The 18,831-nt window shown below is 48.4% G+C and overlaps 1 protein-coding gene across 1 annotated transcript in view; it reads right to left on the bottom strand.

The window, feature by feature from the left end:
* Positions 1-236: 236 nt before the first annotated feature.
* The window catches only part of LOC147729341 (embryonic protein UVS.2-like), an 81,455-nt gene continuing 62,860 nt past the window's right edge, over positions 237-18,831 (bottom strand). Inside the window, exon 12 of the mRNA XM_086959831.1 lies at positions 237-488. Within this exon, the coding sequence (XP_086815957.1) occupies positions 237-488 (252 nt within the window). The remainder of the gene's footprint in view (positions 489-18,831) is intronic.

Genomic DNA, 18,831 nt, shown 5'->3' with positions numbered 1-18,831 from the left:
TTCATAAATACCGATTCGGTATGATTCGGTATTTATGAAGTGGTAAATGTAGATTTACCTACATCGGGCCCTAAATTCTTTATAGAACATGGGGTATCTCTTCTGAACAGGATCAGTACCCGTAGGGTGCAAGCTAATCCCATGCACAGTAAACTAGAGTGCATGCCATGGTGCCGCACAGGCCTTCTGACACTTCTTCTCAGATAAGAGCAAACACCTCCCTGCTGTGCTCAGCCTCAGGGATGAAGAGCCGAGATAAACTTACCGAAGGTGTAGGTGGCCTGGAATCCCTTCATGTTCAATATGTCATCACTGTGGAACTGGAGCAGAAGGGAGCTCCCGGTGGACGTCACTGGTGGGACGAGCTTGGATCCGCAGTATTTGCCAATAAGCGGGGATGTGGTCTTGGCACCATCGAAAATAGACAAGGAGTCATAGGAGCATGTTGAATCGGGTTCAACGGCAAAAGATATGAACGTCAATGAGACCTACAGGGTGTAAAAGAAGTATGTGTTAGACCGTACATTCTCTGTCATGCCAGCAGGAGGTAATGTGCCATAAGGATGAAAAACTATGTGACAGCCGTTTCTGCCCACCTCTAACATGCCAGTAGGGGGCAGTGTGACATAAGGAAGGAGAAGTTTGTGTTATCGCTTATTGACCATCACTCTCCCACCAGCAGGGGGCAATGTGAGATAAGGAAGAAGCATGCTTTGGCCAATATTGATCATCACTGTCCTGCCAGCAGGTGGCATTTGAGCTTTTATATATAAAGATCAGTTCCTAGGCACCTCCATCGCCCAGAAGCGGCATTTAATCATCAGTGGAATAGCATGCTAGGTCAATTTCTAGGCGTTGCCTGCACAGTGCTTGCTCTGTGCTTGTGAAATATATTGTTCTTAATATATCTTTTTTTTAACACAAACCTTATTGCATTTTTGTTTTACAATAAGAATACAGCACATTAAGCCACTTAATACATTCAAATACTTCAATGGTAATATACATACCAATTAGTCTGTATTAGAAGCAATCAACATTTCAAGAAATATGCTTTAAAAAAAAAACAACGAACCCCCTGTTAACAGTGATTTGTCATGTAATGAATGATTTATAATCGAGATGTGTGTGCAGTAGGACACATTCCAATAGATGTATGCTGGTACATGGCCGGACTGCCTTGTAACATCTTGTTCAGGGCTGTCTAAAAGAAGGAAGCGTTCAACCTGGAAGTGAGTCTGGGGCAGGAGTTCTTTATGTGTAATATGTTCCATTTTCAGAATTAGAAATCAATGGCTGTGGTGCCTCCCACGCAGTGCTTAATTTATAAAATATGAAGTGCCTGGGCTCTGACCAGGAGACCACTGCAGCTTGCACCACTCATCGCCCTTGTCAGTGCTGCCAAAACAACTACTAATAATCTCTCTCGCATGCAAATGCGCCAGTTCAGATTATTCCAGGTCCCCACAGCTAAAGGAATGGCTGGGGATGCAGGTATTAGCAATGTTAATGTATATAGTATTCCTAAACAACCGTTGTTCTGCTCGTCTCTAAATTAGATATGCAGCGCCACCATGTGGTAGACTGTTCCAAGTATGTGTTGTGTTCCCAGTTCTGGCACGCCTGTGACGCCACGGGCGTGCAACGCTGAGTCATGTGACTTCCTATAATAAAGAGGGGCCCCGCACGCACGTACGCCAGTCAGGCACGCAGACGGAGAGCCATGAAGTTATACCCAGTGTCCGCTTCTGTTATTTCTAGGGCCACGTGTTAGGCCTAGTTGTCCATAGATACCCCTGAGTGTAGGGTCCGAGTGATTACCCCTAGGGCTGCCACTACCCACACCTATGACACAACAACTGGCGACGAGGGCGGCTGCCGAGCCCTCGCCGGGTGTGCGTGTGTGCCTGCTGTCTCGTGCGGTGGCCGCGAGCCTGTCTCCCGGCTCGTGGTGCTCTTGCCTCACGCCCGCACACCACACGCTGTGCGACCACGAGAAAATCACTCCGATCCCAGTGTACGGTCAGGTGAGACGTTTGCTGCTGTGCCGGGGCCGTACCGCACAGCGATCCTGAGAAGCGCACTGTTGCGATCGCCTGCCTGCGGAGGGGGCCGTGTGCGCTCCGACCGGTGGATCTATCCTCAGCGCCGCACCTGGCTTCCCTGCCCGTGCGTGAAGCGCGCTTCTGCCCGAGTTGCACGGTTGGTGGGGCGGCGCCCTGCCCCTTCCCACGCATCTCGCGGCGTCGGCCGCTCCCGCTGCAGGCCTCGTTCGCCCGTGGTGAGTGCGCTGGTCGCACGCGCCTCGCCACGCTCCCTGGAGGGAGTGCCGTTGCCCCAGCCATCTGCAGCGCCTTCACCAGGGGAGCGGGCCCAGCGGCCACACTCGTAGCAGCGGCCTACGCCAGGCCCCAACGGACTCTGTTCTCATCAGTCTCCCCGCCCATCAGTGGCTCGTCTCGACCTCTGTGGTACAATGGCAACGATTCCGCCCATCGAACCCTTCGTGGTAGAGGGGTCGCCATCATCATTAGCCCCTAAATGGAAAGAGTGGGTGGACAGACTTCTCGTATTCTTCGAGGCCACAAAGGTACACAAAGAACAAAAGAGAGCCATGGTGCTCCACTTAGGAGGCAAAGACATACACTCTATCGCCAGAACACTCACTGAAGCGACTCCCAAAACACATCACACGCTGATTAATGCCTTGAATGCTCACTTTGAACCCATGGCCAACCAGGACTACAAAAGGTTCATTTTCAGGCAAGCGCGACAGTTGCCGGAGGAGTCTCTGGACATGTACCACACAAGGCTCAAGAAGCTAGCACTGTCCTGCGGCTTCACGGATGTCACGGAGGAAATCCGGGGACAAATAATCCAGGGCTGCGCATCCGCAAAGCTGAGGGAACGAATATTGGAGGAATCAGGCAAACCATTAGCGGACATTCTGACCCTCGGTCGCACAAAAGAACTGTCCAAAGCCAGGGCGGCACACATGGAAGCAGCACTACAGGCAACAGTCAAAGTGGAACCAGTCAACAAAATCCAGGTACACCCACCGTCCAAGTGGCACAAGAAGACGGCCCGGCCACCGAATGTGGCGTCCGGACACCCGTGTGGATACTGTGGAGGCCTGAGTCACCCGGCACCAGAGTGTCCGGCTAGAGGGAAGCGCTGCTCAGGATGTGGCAAGCTCAACCACTTCGAGAAGGTGTACTGCTCGAAGAAATTCCGCAGGCCCCGCCAAGTAGTAAACACAGTGCCGGAAAGTGAACAGAGCCACAGTGACATGGACGATGACGAAGAAGAAGAACGGACGGTACACAAAGTGCATTTGATTGGCACCGCCACTCGACGCACCAGAAAACTCCCACAATGTCCCATCAGAGTGGCTGAACAAGACATCATGGCTGTAGTAGACACTGGAGCCTCCATCAACCTCATGAGCGCGGCACTCTACAGAACAATGACGCAACCTCCTGCCCTAAGTCCCACGCCTATCACCGTGTTTGCGTATGGGCAGGATACCCCCCTCAAGATCCGAGGCAAATTCAGAGCCGCTGTTCGCCATGGGGACAAAATGATCAACGTGAACATTTTCCTATCAGAAGATGGGCAGGGCATGCTGCTAAGCTGCAGAGCGGCTGAGGACCTAGGGGCCGTGACTTTTGCTTTTGGCGTTCACGAAGAATCTGTGCAGCAGCTTATAATGGAGTTCTCCGACATATTTGAAGGAATTGGACGATTCAAAGGCCGTGAAATACACCTGCACATCGACCCAACGGTACAGCCGGTTACCCTGAGACACCGACGCATCGCGTTCCACCTTAGACCCCAGGTAGAGGAGGAACTTCGGAAGCTGGAGGCGGCTGGCATCATTGAAAAAGTATCGGGCCCCACCCCTTGGGTGTCGCCCATTGTGGTCACCAGAAAGCCAAAACAGCCAGGGGCGGTCAGAATATGCGTGGACACGCGCCTCCCCAATGCAGCCATAAAACGAGAACGTCATATCACTCCCACCATTGACGACTTAATTGGAGAAATGGCCGGAGCCTGTTGGTTTTCGAAGCTGGATCTACGGTCGGGTTACCACCAGTTAGTGCTGGACAAGGAGTCGCGAAACATAACGACCTTCTCGACCCACATAGGTCTCAGGAGGTACACCCGACTTAGCTTCGGTGTCTCCAGTGCAGCGGAGGTGTTCCAGAACCTAATCCAAGAGCTGATAACAGACATACCGGGCGTGATGAATGTCAGTGATGACATCATGATACATGCCCGTATCATCCCAGAGCACAATCAACGGCTAGCCCAGGTATTCCGAAGACTGCGAGACGCCGGACTCACTCTCCACAGAGAGAAATGCGAGTTCCTACAACGGAAGATAGGATTCTTCGGATACATCTTCTCTGCAGAAGGGGTCAACCCAGACCCGGAAAAGGTCAAAGATGTCAAAGACGCAAAACCCCCTACTACAATCACAGAAGTTCAGAGCTTCCTTGGCATGGTCAATTACTGCGGGAGGTTCATTAGAGATCTTGCCAACCTCACACTTCCCCTGAGAGAACCCACGAAGGACTCCACGCCATGGACCTGGGGACCGGAACAGGAGAAGGCTTTCGAGGACATCAAGGCATCACTCTCAGACAACACGACCCTGGCTTTCTTTGACCCCGAAACCTCACCATGATAGCAGTAGATGCAGGCCCAGCTGGGCTAGGGGCGGTCCTAATGCAGAAACAAAGAGATGAACTGGATTGGGTGCCTGTTGCCTTCGCGAGCCGCTCGCTCACAGATACCGAGCAACGATACTCTCAAATCGAGAAAGAAGCCATCGCCATCCACTGGGGATGCCGACACTTTCACCTATATGTGTATGGCAAACCGTTCACGGTCGTGACTGATCACAAACCCTTGGTAGCCTTATTCTCGGGGACCTCAACAAAACCACCACCCCGCATTGAAAAATGGATGCTACAACTACATGAGTACAACTGCAACATTGAATACCAGCCTGGGGCAAGGAACCCAGCAGACTACCTCTCACGTCATCCCCGGCCCGCCACTCCGGAAGAGATGGAATAAGCTGAAGAAACGGAAGCCTATGTCTAGTGTGTGACGGCGCGGTCATGTCCACGACCCCTCTCAGTAAGTGACATAGCGAAGGCCACAGCGCACGACGTCTGCATACAGAGGGCTCGAGAAGCTCTTCGAAAAGGGAATTGGCACCGTGCCAAGGAAAGTTGGAAATCACTCACACCAGAAGCACAAAGGATAATGGAAAGTCTGCACCACGTGAAAGAAGAGCTGAATGAGGATAGCACCGGATTCCTGCTGCGAGGGCACCGACTGGTAATACTCTCTGCACTAGCTGAACAAGTGGTACAACTCGCACACGTCGGTCACCAAGGAATGGTTAAAACCAAGGCACGCTTGAGAACAAAAGTGTGGTTCCCTCTGATGGATGAAATCTACCGGATGGAAGACACACCTTAGTGGTAATTGATGACCACTCCAAATACCCCGAGGTGGAAATAATACCCAGCACGAGTGCTGGAGAGGTCATACCAAAGCTGGAAAAGATCATTGCTGCTCATGGGGTAATGCGCGAGCTACGGACTGACAATGGGCCCCCGTTTCAAGGACAAGAACTAGCTACTTATCTAGCTTCCCTCGGTACTCAGCATCGCCGCATCACCCCTCGCTGGCCACAGGCTAATGGAGAAGCAGAGCGATTCATGAGAACTCTGAACAAAGTGATTCGCATTGCGCATGACAAGAGCCAGTCAATAGAGATGGCCATCTTCACATTCCTTCGGAGCTACAGGCAGACACCTCATTCAACCACGGGGGTGGCTCTAGCACATGTCCTCATGGGGCGGGTGGTGACTGACTCCATCCCTCACCCCCCCCGGTGGACCCCTGAGGGGGCGGATGAAGACCGGATTGCGAGGAAAAGGCAGGCCACGTACGCTCAAATCAGCAAGAGCCGTAACAGTCAAGTTCAGTAGAGGGGACTTGGTACTTCTCAGGAACAGAGTAACCAGCGGGAAATTTAGACTGAACTATGAACGAGGGCCTTGGCGGGTGATCAGTGTGAAAGGCACCTGCATCATAGCCGCACGTGGGCGAGAAACAGTAACAAGGAATGTGTCACATTTCAAATGGTTCCATCCTGTACCAAGGTCACCCTGTCCTCCAAAATTCACCTCAGAGAACGAGGTGGCTTTCAGTCCTACCAACCCTGAAACAGTAACAAGACGAGAAGTCACTCGGAGGAGCAACAGCCATGTGGATTCGAACAGCGGGCTGAATGAAGACACAGAGGCCATGGAGAATAAGGATTGTCCAGATGTTGAGACTGACAGGTCACAGTCACCAGTCCCAATCACTGAAGAAGACACGCTGAAGCGGGGAGAATCGCAGTATGGACTGAGAAGAAACCCAACACCCTCCTGTCGCCTGCGGGACTACCTCACGTAAAACTATTCTGATGTAAAATCTAAATGTTGAAGCAGTGACTGTTCGTTATGTTAACTATCATGCCCAGTAATCCGAACAACAGTTGAGTAGAGTTTGCCAACTGCAGCATATCAAGGTGGACTGTTGAAATTTTGTGTGTTTTCATTTCTTCATGTTTTAGGAGGAATGTTGTGTTCCCAGTTCTGGCACGCCTGTGACGCCACGGGCGTGCAACTTTGAGTCATGTGACTTCCTATAATAAAGAGGGGCCCCGCACGCACATACGCCAGTCAGGCGCGCAGACGGAGAGCCATGAAGTTATACCCAGTGTCCGCTTCTGTTATTTCTAGGGCCACGTGTTAGGCTTAGTTGTCCGCAGATGCCCCTGAGTGTAGGGTCCGAGTGATTACCCCTAGGGCTGTCACTACCCACACCTACGACACAACTGTATGGTGTTAACAATTAGGTGCCAGTGCAGAGCACCGGAAACCAATAAAGTGCGCAGTCCCCTAGTTTAGTAACCAGAGTCACAGCAGGCCTCCACACTCTTCAGGCCTCCAAAGTCTGCAACCGCAAACCTTCCATTGTTGTGTCCCATTCCAACGATATAGGTTTTTTATGAAGGCCCCTATATTCTTCGCTCCTCAGAACCTCATTTTCTGCCAACCCCCATTGCAAAACTACCTCCTGACGGGCAACTACCCTAGGAGCGTGTGCAGATTTACAGCGCTTTGTAAGCAACCTTTTTGCCAAGAGCGGAGAGAGGCCCATAAATAGCGGGTCACTTTAGAGCTTTTGGGCCACGGAGTAAACCACAATATAGTATTCTCTAGCGTGTTCCACCTATGTAGGCCAGTCAGGTCCGTTAGTGCTGCTGAAATCCCACCCGATTAATCAATCAGAGAATGGCAAGCCCAACGCATATATACTCATCAGCTTCTGGAGCGCAACGGCTTGGGCAAGTCGAGGGGGCTGTAGGGAACATTGTGTGTGGGGTTAAATATGCCCTATGTAATATGGAAAATTAGATATATTTAAATCTTGAGTTGCATGAGTTTTTCTTGGGGTATTCTAGTAACCAGGAACACTCCTTATCTGTGAGCTCCCTAACCAGGTCAGTCTCTCATTTAGATTTCAGGGGAGTGAGAGGTGCCATGAGGTGTTCCTGTGGTCCCCAGCAGACCCAGCCTATTAAGTGCCTCCTGTATCCCATAGTATGAAGTGCTTGGAGTAATGCAGAAGTGATGGGCTCTTGGGCATCTGGCACCCGATGTTTTTTAACATATCAAAGAACAATAGCATGCAACAGAAACACAGATTCTGGCAGTCTGTGAGCCTGTACAAAATCAGATTGTGGCATTAGGGTGCCATCTACAAACAGTGACCCCCACAGCAGTTACCCCTGCCTGTTCCAATGCAGTCAGTCTGTGTGCCTTTAGTTTGCCTGAGGGGTTGGGCGAGCGCAGAGTGGGATTTTTCTTGCATAAGGCACCCGTGGAATGGAATATTTCAGTGCCATTTTCCAGTATGCCAGGGCTATGCGCAGAAAAAGTGAGCTGAGGCATCAGGACAAATCAACCTATGTAATCGCCCCTGACTAAGTTGGGCTGCTGTGCATCATATTTTAAACAGGTAATGCTCAGCCTGCCAGTAGGATATCCACAGTAGTTGTCCGGCTATACACCAGGCTTTGAAGGCTCGAGCCCCCCATGCTGCCCCTGGACTTAGCTAACATCTGGAGCCCCACATGCTGGACTTAGCTAACTGAAGTTTAGGTAGACTGACTCAGTGGCGTCCCCTCCCCATGTGAGATCCATCTGTATGCTGTTCAACAGTTTAAACACCCATTCCAATATTATCATCAGTAAATTTACAAAGTGGTACAGCAAGCGTAGCAGCATCACCATTTTCACCAGAGCCCGATGGGCCGCTATCGACAGGAGTAATGCGCCCTAAAACGACCCTTGAGATCTCAGGGGCACATTAGCTACAACTTGCGATAATTATCGCAAACCGCGCATAGCGCGATTTTTTTTATCGCCTCCTATCGTTGGATTCTATTACAGAGATAACGCAGTATTGCCAACGTTTATCTCCACAAGGATAAAAAATCTAGCGATAGCGGCAAATCCCATTTATAACGTGAGATTTCCAGCGATAAAAATCCTATCGCTAAGGAAAATCTTGCTAATAGGCAGGTGGGAACATAGCCGTAGAATCCCCCTCCAATTGACTATTATGGCTAAGTCAGGTTTTTACCAGGTGTGAAATCCTGGCTCTAATCGTGGTTAGCGCATGTTTTTTATCACGTCGCGGGTATTGCTAATAAACGATAGCTGTGATAGCGACTGCTTTCATTCACTACCAGTTTGGGTACGCCCATTTTGATTGTCATTAGTGATAAATATCGCTGACATGCAAAGCGCCCCCCAAACCGGTCGCTATCGCCTGGAAGCTTGGTAATTGGGTGATAACAAAATTGCTGCTTTTTCGGCAAAAAGTGCAGCTAAAGCGGCGATAACGCCCTTGCTAATATGCCCCGTGGTGCGTTAATCGTACATATGAAGGTGTCTTCCAATAGGTCTTTTATTTTGCGGTATACCCAATCCCAAGGTAGAGGAAGGTGCTTGGTGCTGTTTGTAGTTGTGTGTCACCAAATCCATATATGGGGTCTGTAAAGGTATTAGTAAAGGAGTAAGTATTAGAATAATATGCAGCCCTGGCAAGTGGTCAAACAAGAAGAGCTACTGGGCTTGCTCTACCTTGTCCTCCCGGAGGTCTATGAAATATGACGCATGTCATCTGCATATAGAGACAGGGACTGCACCACTCGATCTATAGGGGTAACCCTGTGGTCCGCCACCTGACGGATACGCTGCGTGATTTTCTCGACCGCTGCTAATATGAAGAGGAGTGCGCAAAGCAACCCTGCCATGGCCGTTGGTGATGGATATAGTAGTTTCACCCACCGGATATAAGCACGGGGTAGCCCGTAGTGAGCCAAAGCAGCAAGCAGGTAGTTCCAGCCTAGGATATTAAAGACTTGTCGAATGGTGGTCTCAGGCAAATCGATTGTTCCAAACAGGCGCCTTATGTTCAAGGAGGTTTTGCATCGGGGAACAGAGCCACATTCATCCATGTGTTTCAAGTGCAAGAGTAACAAGAGCAGTCGGTGAGCCAGAATTGAATTGATAATTTTATATTCTGTATTCAGTAACGATAGTGGCTTGTACGAGGATAATTCAGTAGGCAATTTACTGAGTTTTAACTGGGATGTTATAAGAGCGTCCCTAGAATAGGGGGGCAGTGTGCCTATATCTATGAATGTATTATATAATTTCTTCAGCTGCTGCACCAATTTTGTGACATAGGTGGAATAGAATTTCACCGGGATTCCATCACAGCCCATCGTTTTATAGTGGGCCAACTCTGATGGTGCTAAGAATCTAATTTGCCATAATAGGAGCAGCAAGCTCTTCACATTCCGGTGCAGGCACCCTAGACAGAGCTGCTAAGTGTAGAAACTCAGATATTTCTAAAGAGTTCGGAGGCGGCAGAGGGGTGTGTAAAGCGGTTTAATAGTCTCAGAACGCTGTTTTGATCTCCAGTTGTGTCACCACGGGTCCCAGCGTGGATGTGTTGATTGGTAAAATCGGTGTAGGAGACAGTTCCTCACGAATTAATGAGCTGGGAGGGTGCCAGACCTGTAGGCTTCTGTGTGTGTTCTCTGAGTGTAGGCTCTCTGGTCAATCAGTCGTAGGCATTCTAGCAGCTCGGCGTGTGTGATTCTGGCTTCTCGCAATTCAGCAACTGTCTCATTGTTCTCAATCGCTTCTCTTTCCAGGGGGTATAATTTATACCCTAAGCTTGTGATTTCTCTAATGACCTTGTGCCTCGCTCCCACCACTGCTCCAATTGATGCACCTCGCACTACCACCTTGAAAGCTTCCCATTCCACTAACAGCGAGGAAGATGTACCAGCATTGTTGGAGTTAAATGTATCAATGGTTATGGCCAAAGTTTCTCTAAACACAACGTTTTCTAACAGACGTGACTGCAGGTGCCCGGTTGATATGGGAACAGGAACCCGTCTCCATGAGAGAGTAATTTCTAGTGGGTTGTGATCTAATAACGTCTTACACAGATACACGGCACGCATAATGCAAGATTGCAGTTGTTGAAGACAGAGGAATCTGTCAAGGTGAAAATGATGGGCATGTTGGGTAAGAGTAAAAGGAGTACTCTCGCAAACCAATGCTACGGTTATGCAATGCATCTGACAGATCCCACCCGTCCACCCAGTGAAGCAACTCCTTAGCCTTGCGCACTAAACCCGTTCCAGGGAGGGTTGGGTGTGAACAATCAAATATCGTGTTGCATACTGCATTGAAGTCCCCCCCAACACCCAGGGGTATTGAGACCAATCCACCAATGCTGTTGACAGGTGAGCTAGGAAGGTGTCCTGCTTGGTATGAAGCACATATACAGGACAAGCACTAATGGTTCCCCATTCAGTGTACCCCTAAGATATTACAACCTTGTGTGTCTACCTTGGATTCAAGAACTCCAAATAGGACCCCCACCCACAACCAGAACACGGCACCCCTTGAAAAATCGGATTATGAGGTATAGTTGGCCTCTCCACGATTTACTCAACTACTGAGCTTTAGTGACCCTAGGTGGGTTTCTTATAAGAATAAGATCTATGCGCGGCACCTGTACAATTGCGCTAATATTCATGGGGCATATTCACCAGGAAGTGGTAGAGCACGGCGTTAGCCTCCTTGGCTTAACGGGGCGCTCCGCCACTTCTGAAGCGCAGGGCTGCACAATATTTAAAAGAATATGGTGAAGCCCTGCACAGGCGCTAATTTTGCTGCCTAGCGCCAACAAAGGCACCCTTGTACCATAGTGCAAGGGTACACGCGTTGAAGGGAATGATTTCTTAAGTGCAGGAAGGTGTCCCTTTGTGCACTTAAACAATCTGAAATGGCATTTTGAAAACTTCTTTCTGTGCTTCTTAAGGTAGCATACTAAGAAGTTACAAAATGTAATTTTAAATAATTTTTTATGTGTAGGAAGAGACACCATAAACAACCAATGGCGGTTTGCTGTTTGTATCATAACGCAGCACACATGGAAATAGAAAAAAGGAGGCAAAATTAAAAATTTCTCCTTGTTGCGCCAGGTTAAGACTAGGTTTTCCCTGGTCTTCATTTTGGCTAGGCCCCATATTTAAGCTACACTTGTTAATATGGGGCAGCCTAAAAATCAATGGGTGTTGCGGTGGAATGGCCACCACAGCACATATTGCCCACCCCACGCTTAGTATAGCGTGATAGGATGCCTTAGTCACAAGGCGGCGTTAAGCCACTGGAAGTGGCTTTTAAGCCACCTTGTGAATAAGGTGAAGCCCCTATCACCACCACAAAGTCGAGAAAAGTGACATTGAGATGGCGATATGGGATTGTAAATATGTCCCCATGTCTTTTGTGTGCAGACCCTATACCTCTAACATTCCAAGTAATAATGTTATAAGCTTTGGCTACCTTTGACATAATTGAGGTGAGAAGTTAATAGTAAATACAATTCCCCACACAACACAATCCCCAGTTTTCACAAATACATTAGGTGACCACATCAAACTAGAAAATCATTCCCACAATACTGAACCAGTGACCAAACCTAAGAACAATATGAACAATGAAAAAACCATATGCACTCCCCAACGAGGAATATATTATCTTCCCCATAAGGAGGTCTAGGTGTGCGCAGAGCGTATATGAAGCTATTACAGAACAACCAGACACAGGGCCCCAGTAGGTGAGGGTCAAGATGCAGGACTGCAGCCAAAATGCCCATTCACATTGCATAAGGATTCACAGCAAAGCAGGTAATCACAAACATAGGTTCTGCGTAGGGTATACCTTGGCTGGCAGTACAGTTGCTTTAAATACAGGCGGGTTAGCTTATAAGTATAAGTATGAATCCCACCAATAAGATCTACATGAGTGGACATGTGCATACTGAGAGTACTCACGTCATTTACCCCAAGAAGTTATTACTCATTTGAGGAGTGATCATCAGTAACAGGGCCATGCTGCTGTTCGATGTCGAGTCCGACACACTGTTCTGGAGCTGACGGGCGGCCAAGGGGCCTTCAGAACAGACGCAGATTGGAATGTTGCCAGTTGACCTTCCAAAGCCTGTTGTGGGGAGGGCATCTACCCCAAGCTGTCCCGGCTGTTTGATCCGTACCATCAAGTGAACATTGTGACTTTGGAGGAGCAGACCCTCTGGGGCTGAGTCTTGCTGATTCTGGAAAATGTTGCTTCAAGCATTCCCATGCCCTTTCTGGATATTTGAAAAAGTGGGCACATTGGTCATGAATTACTTTAAGCTTGGCAGGGAATAAAAGAGCATTTGTGAGGTTAGCAGTACATAAGTACAGTTTTATTTGCTGAAAGGATGCGAGTTTGCAACTCACAGCATCTGTGTAGTCCGGGAACAGGGAGTTCCTCGAGTCAGCGATGAGAACGGGTGGGTGCTTTTTCATGAGCCACTTGTAGCATCACATCCCAGTCTCTAAAGTTGAGGATCTCAGCCACTATAGGTCATGGAGGCACACCAGGGATGGGCCGCCTAGTGGGGACTCAATGTGCCCTGTTGACATGTGAACAGTTCAGAGAGACAAGTGGGAGCTATCTCTCTCCAGAGCCAGTCTTCAATGTATTGTGTTGCACGAGGGCCTTCTGTTCTTTCAGGGATCCCCATGATCTGTACATTATTTCTGCTGGCCCTCCCTTCAGCCTCCTCCACTTGTTTCTGGAGATGTTCCAACTGTTGACGCAGTTGAGTAATCTGTGCAGTTTTGTACTTGTTACTAGGGGGCTGAGTGGCTAGCGATAATTAGTTAGTCTTAACTCTATCTGATTGCCTTCACCTAATATCTGTAGTGATTATGCCCAGCTGCGGTGCTGCGGCTATGGAGTCTTGAATTTCCTTGAGGATAACATCCAATGTATCCATGGGGGGTGCTGTTAGGGCATGCTATCATTTGAGGATTGGAGCGGTGAGCACCCAGAGGGCAAGGAGAGGAATTACACTTGGGCTGCAGGATTGCAGTTTTTGGTTTCTGCAATCCCCTTTAGTGCTGAGGAGTGGTCTGGCCCGATCCGCAGTTACTGCATGTAAGGTCTTGGTTGTGTATAATTTAGGGTACCAGGTTACAACGTTGTGGGGGCCCAGTGCTGCACACAGTCACCCCTGTGTGAGTGCTGTTGTTGGTAATGAAAGGCATATGGGAGATCCTGTGGTGTGGCAGCCAAGGGTGTGTAGCAAAGAGGGGGATCTAGGTGTAGTCTGTTGAGTAGCGTACTAGACATTTTTCACCTTTAGTCCGAGAGACGAGATGGTGCTGATGGGCCAGGCAAAGCCCTGCAGTCAATGATGTGGGTGCTCTTGTTGGTCCCGCACGCTTAGTGCTGTGTAGAAAGTGTCTGTTCAAAAACAGCACACCCCACACACAGCCCAGACCAGGTCTGCCAACCACGAGTCTCAGCATTACTCTAGCTGCAGTGGTTCGCGCCGTTGGATCGTTCCTATCCCCCTCATTTCAACTGAAATTCTCTTGGGCCTCCTATCGCACCCTTGTTCAGTTTGATTTGGAAAGAACCAAACCAATAACTTGTTCCTTCCATAGACAGTGGAAGAAAGTTACGGAGGAAAACTTTCAAACTGTCTTTCAGAGGCCAAATATTTTGACATCAGACAACATTGAAGAAGCCCTGCTCAAATATAACTCGGCAGTCTCCACAGCCGTTAATTATATAGCATCTCTGAAAAAATGTACCCAGCCCTCCCAATAGACCACAGGCAGCTTGGTTCTCTAGCCAATTGAGAGCTCAAATACAACTCTTCAGGAAGCTGGAGAGGTTGTGGCACCTTTCCCAAAGTGACACTGACAAGGTACAATTTCAGTACTCCCTATCGAGCTACCACAAAAACATAAAAGCAACTCGGAAATCATATATCACCTCTCAGCTAGCCATGGCCGGCAACTTCTCCAAAACTCTATACCATATTCTTCAATCCTTTGTTAATCCCAAAGCCTGCAATAGTATAGAGGCCCCCACTCAATCATTATGCAATGATACTGCCCTCTATCTCGCTCAAAAACTAGAGCTCATTTATGAAAAAATTATTGGTGATGGGGATATATTACAGATCCACATGGCTACATATCAGTCCAATCTCACTGATATTAGAGACTTTCCCTACTATTTCAGTAATGGAGTCGAATCATGGATTAATAAAGTTAAATCTGGTTCTCCTGCTGATTACATTCCTGCAAAAATTCTTCCTTCCCAGGCCAAAAATATGTCTCCTTCTATGCTAACTCTTATCAACCTCTCCCTAAAAGGAGGACATGTGCCATTAGAGTGGAAAGTCGCGCAGGTTAGGCCTATTCGTAAGAATAGCAAACTTCCATGGACGGAACTCTCTAACTTCTGCTCTATCTTGCTCCTTCCGTTTGCCAGCAAACTGTTGGAAAAATATGTAAATACCCCCCTCTCCAACTTTGTCAAACAAACTGGATGCCAAGATCCTTCCCAGTCCGGTTTCAGGCCCAAATACAGCACAGAATCAGCATTACTAGCGGTCACAGACAATATCAGGATGACCCTCGATAATGGCCACTCCATGATTTTGGTGCTGTTGGATCTGTCTGCAGCATTCGACACAGTCTCCCATAACATCCTGACTAACAGATTGGAAGAGATTGGGTTAAGAAAAACAGCCTTACAATGGATGAAGAGCTTTCTATCTGATCGCTCTCAGGTTGTCAACCTAGGCCCTTACAGATCGGCCCCCATAGAATTATCCAAGGGAGTACCTCAGGGCTCATGTTTGAGCCCTACATTATTTAACATCTATGTTGCTTCCTTGGCCAATCTCCTGAGGTCCCATGGGTTCATCCCCATATCATATGCCAATGACACCCAATTACTTTTTCCATTCGACAAGCTTACCTCAGAAGTACGGGCGGCCTTCTACAACGGAAGGAGAGCAATATCACACTGGATGAGGAATAATTTCCTCAAGTGCAATGTGGGGAAAACAGAAATCATGCTCTTTGGAGAGGCACCCCTCTTGTGGACACCCAACTGGTGGCCGACAGATCTAGGACCCCATCCTGTTCCCAAGACGTTAGTCAAAAATTTGGGGATCCGGCTAGATCAGGCACTGACAATGAAGGAGCATGCTGCTCAGACTGCAGGGTCTTGCTTCCATGTAATGGGCCTACTACGCCAAATCTTCCATTTGCTCCCTGATTCCTCCTGGAAAACCCTTGTCCAGGCACTTATATTAACACCTTGGCTGCTAATGGTTTTCCCCTCCTGTGCTGATATTCTTTGAATACCATTGTTCATGACGAGCTCAGCTCGTCATAAGCACAGCTCAACCGTGCCTCATGACGAGCTGAGCTCGTCATGAGCAGCGAAGGGGTTAAGTTGCCTGGACTATTGTAACAGCCTGTTAGTCTCTGCCAATAAAGCCTCATTGGCCAGATTACAGGTAGTTCAGAACTCAGCAGCTCAAATGGTCCTTAACGTTCCCCCGAGAACTCCCTCCCGCCCTCCTTTGATGAAACTACACTGGCTCCCCATCCGCCAAAGGGTCAAGGGTCAAGTTTAAAATCTGCTGCACTATCCATAAAGCACTGTATTGCTCGGGCCCCTTTTATCTATCTGAGAAATTCAAGCCTTATGTTCCCCTGAGATCTCTTCGCTTGAGCACTAAACATAGGCTGGAGGTACCACGAGTAAGAAGAGCAAGACTAGAAGGAAGGGCTCTCTCCCATCTTGGCCCTCACTACTGGAATGAGCTGCCGCTACCTCTGAGACAGTGCTTAGACCATCTACAACTCAGGAAGCTGCCTAAAACGTCTCTTTTTCAGTACCTGTTAGCTTGCTGGGGCTTCACACCCATGTGCCGCTTAAGCGCAGAGATACCCCTTCGGGGGTCGATTCTAGCGCTATATAAGCATATAAATAAATAAATATTATGGTGTGGGCGCAGTCCGTGCAGCGTAGAGTCTGTCTGGTATTGCTGATGCGTTAGTTCAGGTGAGCCCCATCCGATGACTGGAAACTTTGATTGACAGAAGGGGTCAGTTGCTCCTGCTGCCCATAGCTACACCATGTCACACAAATTAGTAAGGATCAAGGTTCCCTGCATAAACCCGTGTAATCAGGGCAGTGTGCTGCTGTCACAAACTAGCCCACAATAGGCCCTCTAGTACAGGGGCAGCAAATCGTTTGGCACTAATACCAGATAGGGGCACTTGAAATCACAGCATCACATCTCCACCCCAGGCATTTGGTCATTCCAGGGGCCCGTGTTGGCAGAATCAGGGCCTCACCTCAATCAGTAGGATGGTAGTGGCAGGTGAGGAGCAAACAGGCCGCAACATGGAGTGGTGAGGGGACCACGCCAGGCCAACTCGCAGCAGCAGAAACGCTTGTTGGCAGTCCGCTCATGCCAAGCCCAGTCGCGTCAGTTATGCGGCCCTGATGTTGGGTATAGCTGATTGCGGGGTTGATGAGTGCTGGAGACCGCCTGCGTAGCCCATCTACGGCAACCTCAGAGTTCATTCAGGTGTCCGCTGCTAAGGCCACTCCTCTCTGCCCGCCATGTTGTCAGCGCAGTGAGGTATAGAAGTTTTCAGAGCTCCGGTTGTATTTCAGTCACCAAACACCGGCCGGGTATGATTATGCACAGCAGGGCACTGCTCCGGGGCTGAGTAGGAGGCTGGTGCTGCAGGTAGGTGTAGGATAAAAGTAGGATATTGGGGCCTGGGTCCGAGAGCACAAAGATTATGCAGCCACCATCTTGGGTGGTTGACCCATGTTTTTAATATATCTTAAAAGGGACATACATCCCGCCTACACTTTTTAACCCCTTCCATGCTCATGACGAGCTCAGCTCGTCATGAGGCACAGTTGAGCTGTGCTGATGACGAGCTGAGCTCGTCATGAATAAAGCAAAAGGACACTTTTCAGCACAAGGGAAAAATAACCACAGCAGCGATGTGGTTAATTGGTCCGTATGCTTGCCAGTTTACTTTTATTCGTTTCTTATGGTTGTAGCCTGTTCTCCCTTTGGTGTCTCTCTTACCAGTTTTCTGTGGCCTAACTACTCTTTCCCATCAACGTTGGTGGTTACGAAAATATATATTTTTCTTTTGGTTAGCGCTGCATATCGTTTACTGTTTACATTTTGTTATGTTTCCCTCTAAACACCTAATATTTCTATATTTAAATACTAAACAGGCATCCACAATTGCAGCTTCCTTGCAGTTAAAAGGGGCTTATTATAAATGGTGCAGCAGGTGCAGTGACACTGGGGCCAAAAGCTCTAGAGACCCCACTAAACACAGCTTTTAATTCATATTACTACTAAACAGACAGTCACAAGTGCAGTTATCTAACAGGCACTTTGGTCATGATTACAATGGTGCAGCTGGTACAGTGACACCGAGAACAAAATCTCTAGGCACACAACTAAATACATAATATTGCTATGTTTTACTACTAAACAGGCAGTCAGCAGTGAAGTTGGCACATGGGGCAAAAGTTGTCATAAATACTCTAAACACCCAATATTGCTATGTTTTACAATTAAACAGGCAGTCACAAATGCAGTTATCTTTCAGGCAGTAGGTTCATGCTGTGAATGATGATGCAGGTGCAGTGACACCAGGGCCAAAAGCTCTAGCTCAGATTGCTAAATTGTACTACTGAACAGGCAGCATAAGTGCAGTTATATAGCATGCATTAGGGTCATGGTTTCAATGGTGCAGAAGGTGCTGTGGCACAAGGACTAAAAGCTCTAGGCACCACTCTAAACACCTAATTATTCCATATTTATCTATTAAACAGGCAGTCACATGAGCAGTTACCTTGAAGGCACTAGTATTATGATTTCAATGGTGCAGCAGGTGTAGCTACACAGGGGCCAAAAGCACTAGTCTTGTATGGCGTTTTAGATTCCGAATGAATTTTCCTGATTCATTCCCTTATATAGGTACAATTCGCATTACCCTTATATAGGTATAGAAATCAAGCCCTTATTTAGGCATAGCCCATGCTACCCAAATACAGGCATGGCTACTTCCACCCGTTCACCAAACGTCACAACGATTTCTTGGAAAACCAGACTCTTAAGCAGAAGGGACTTCCCCCAGCCTGGATATTGATTTCTCCAAGAAACTCATTATTATGCATGAACAACTATTTCTTATGGGTTCATCCATGACGTTCATATGCCCGACTGTACGTCAAAGCTGGCATTCCTAAACACCTT

This window comes from Lissotriton vulgaris, chromosome 2_2 (assembly GCF_964263255.1).
Source record: "Lissotriton vulgaris chromosome 2_2, aLisVul1.2, whole genome shotgun sequence".
In the NCBI taxonomy this organism is placed as follows: domain Eukaryota; kingdom Metazoa; phylum Chordata; class Amphibia; order Caudata; family Salamandridae; genus Lissotriton; species Lissotriton vulgaris.
The sequence above is the reverse complement of the archived record's forward strand: the minus strand, read 5'-3'. Positions and strand labels throughout refer to the sequence as shown.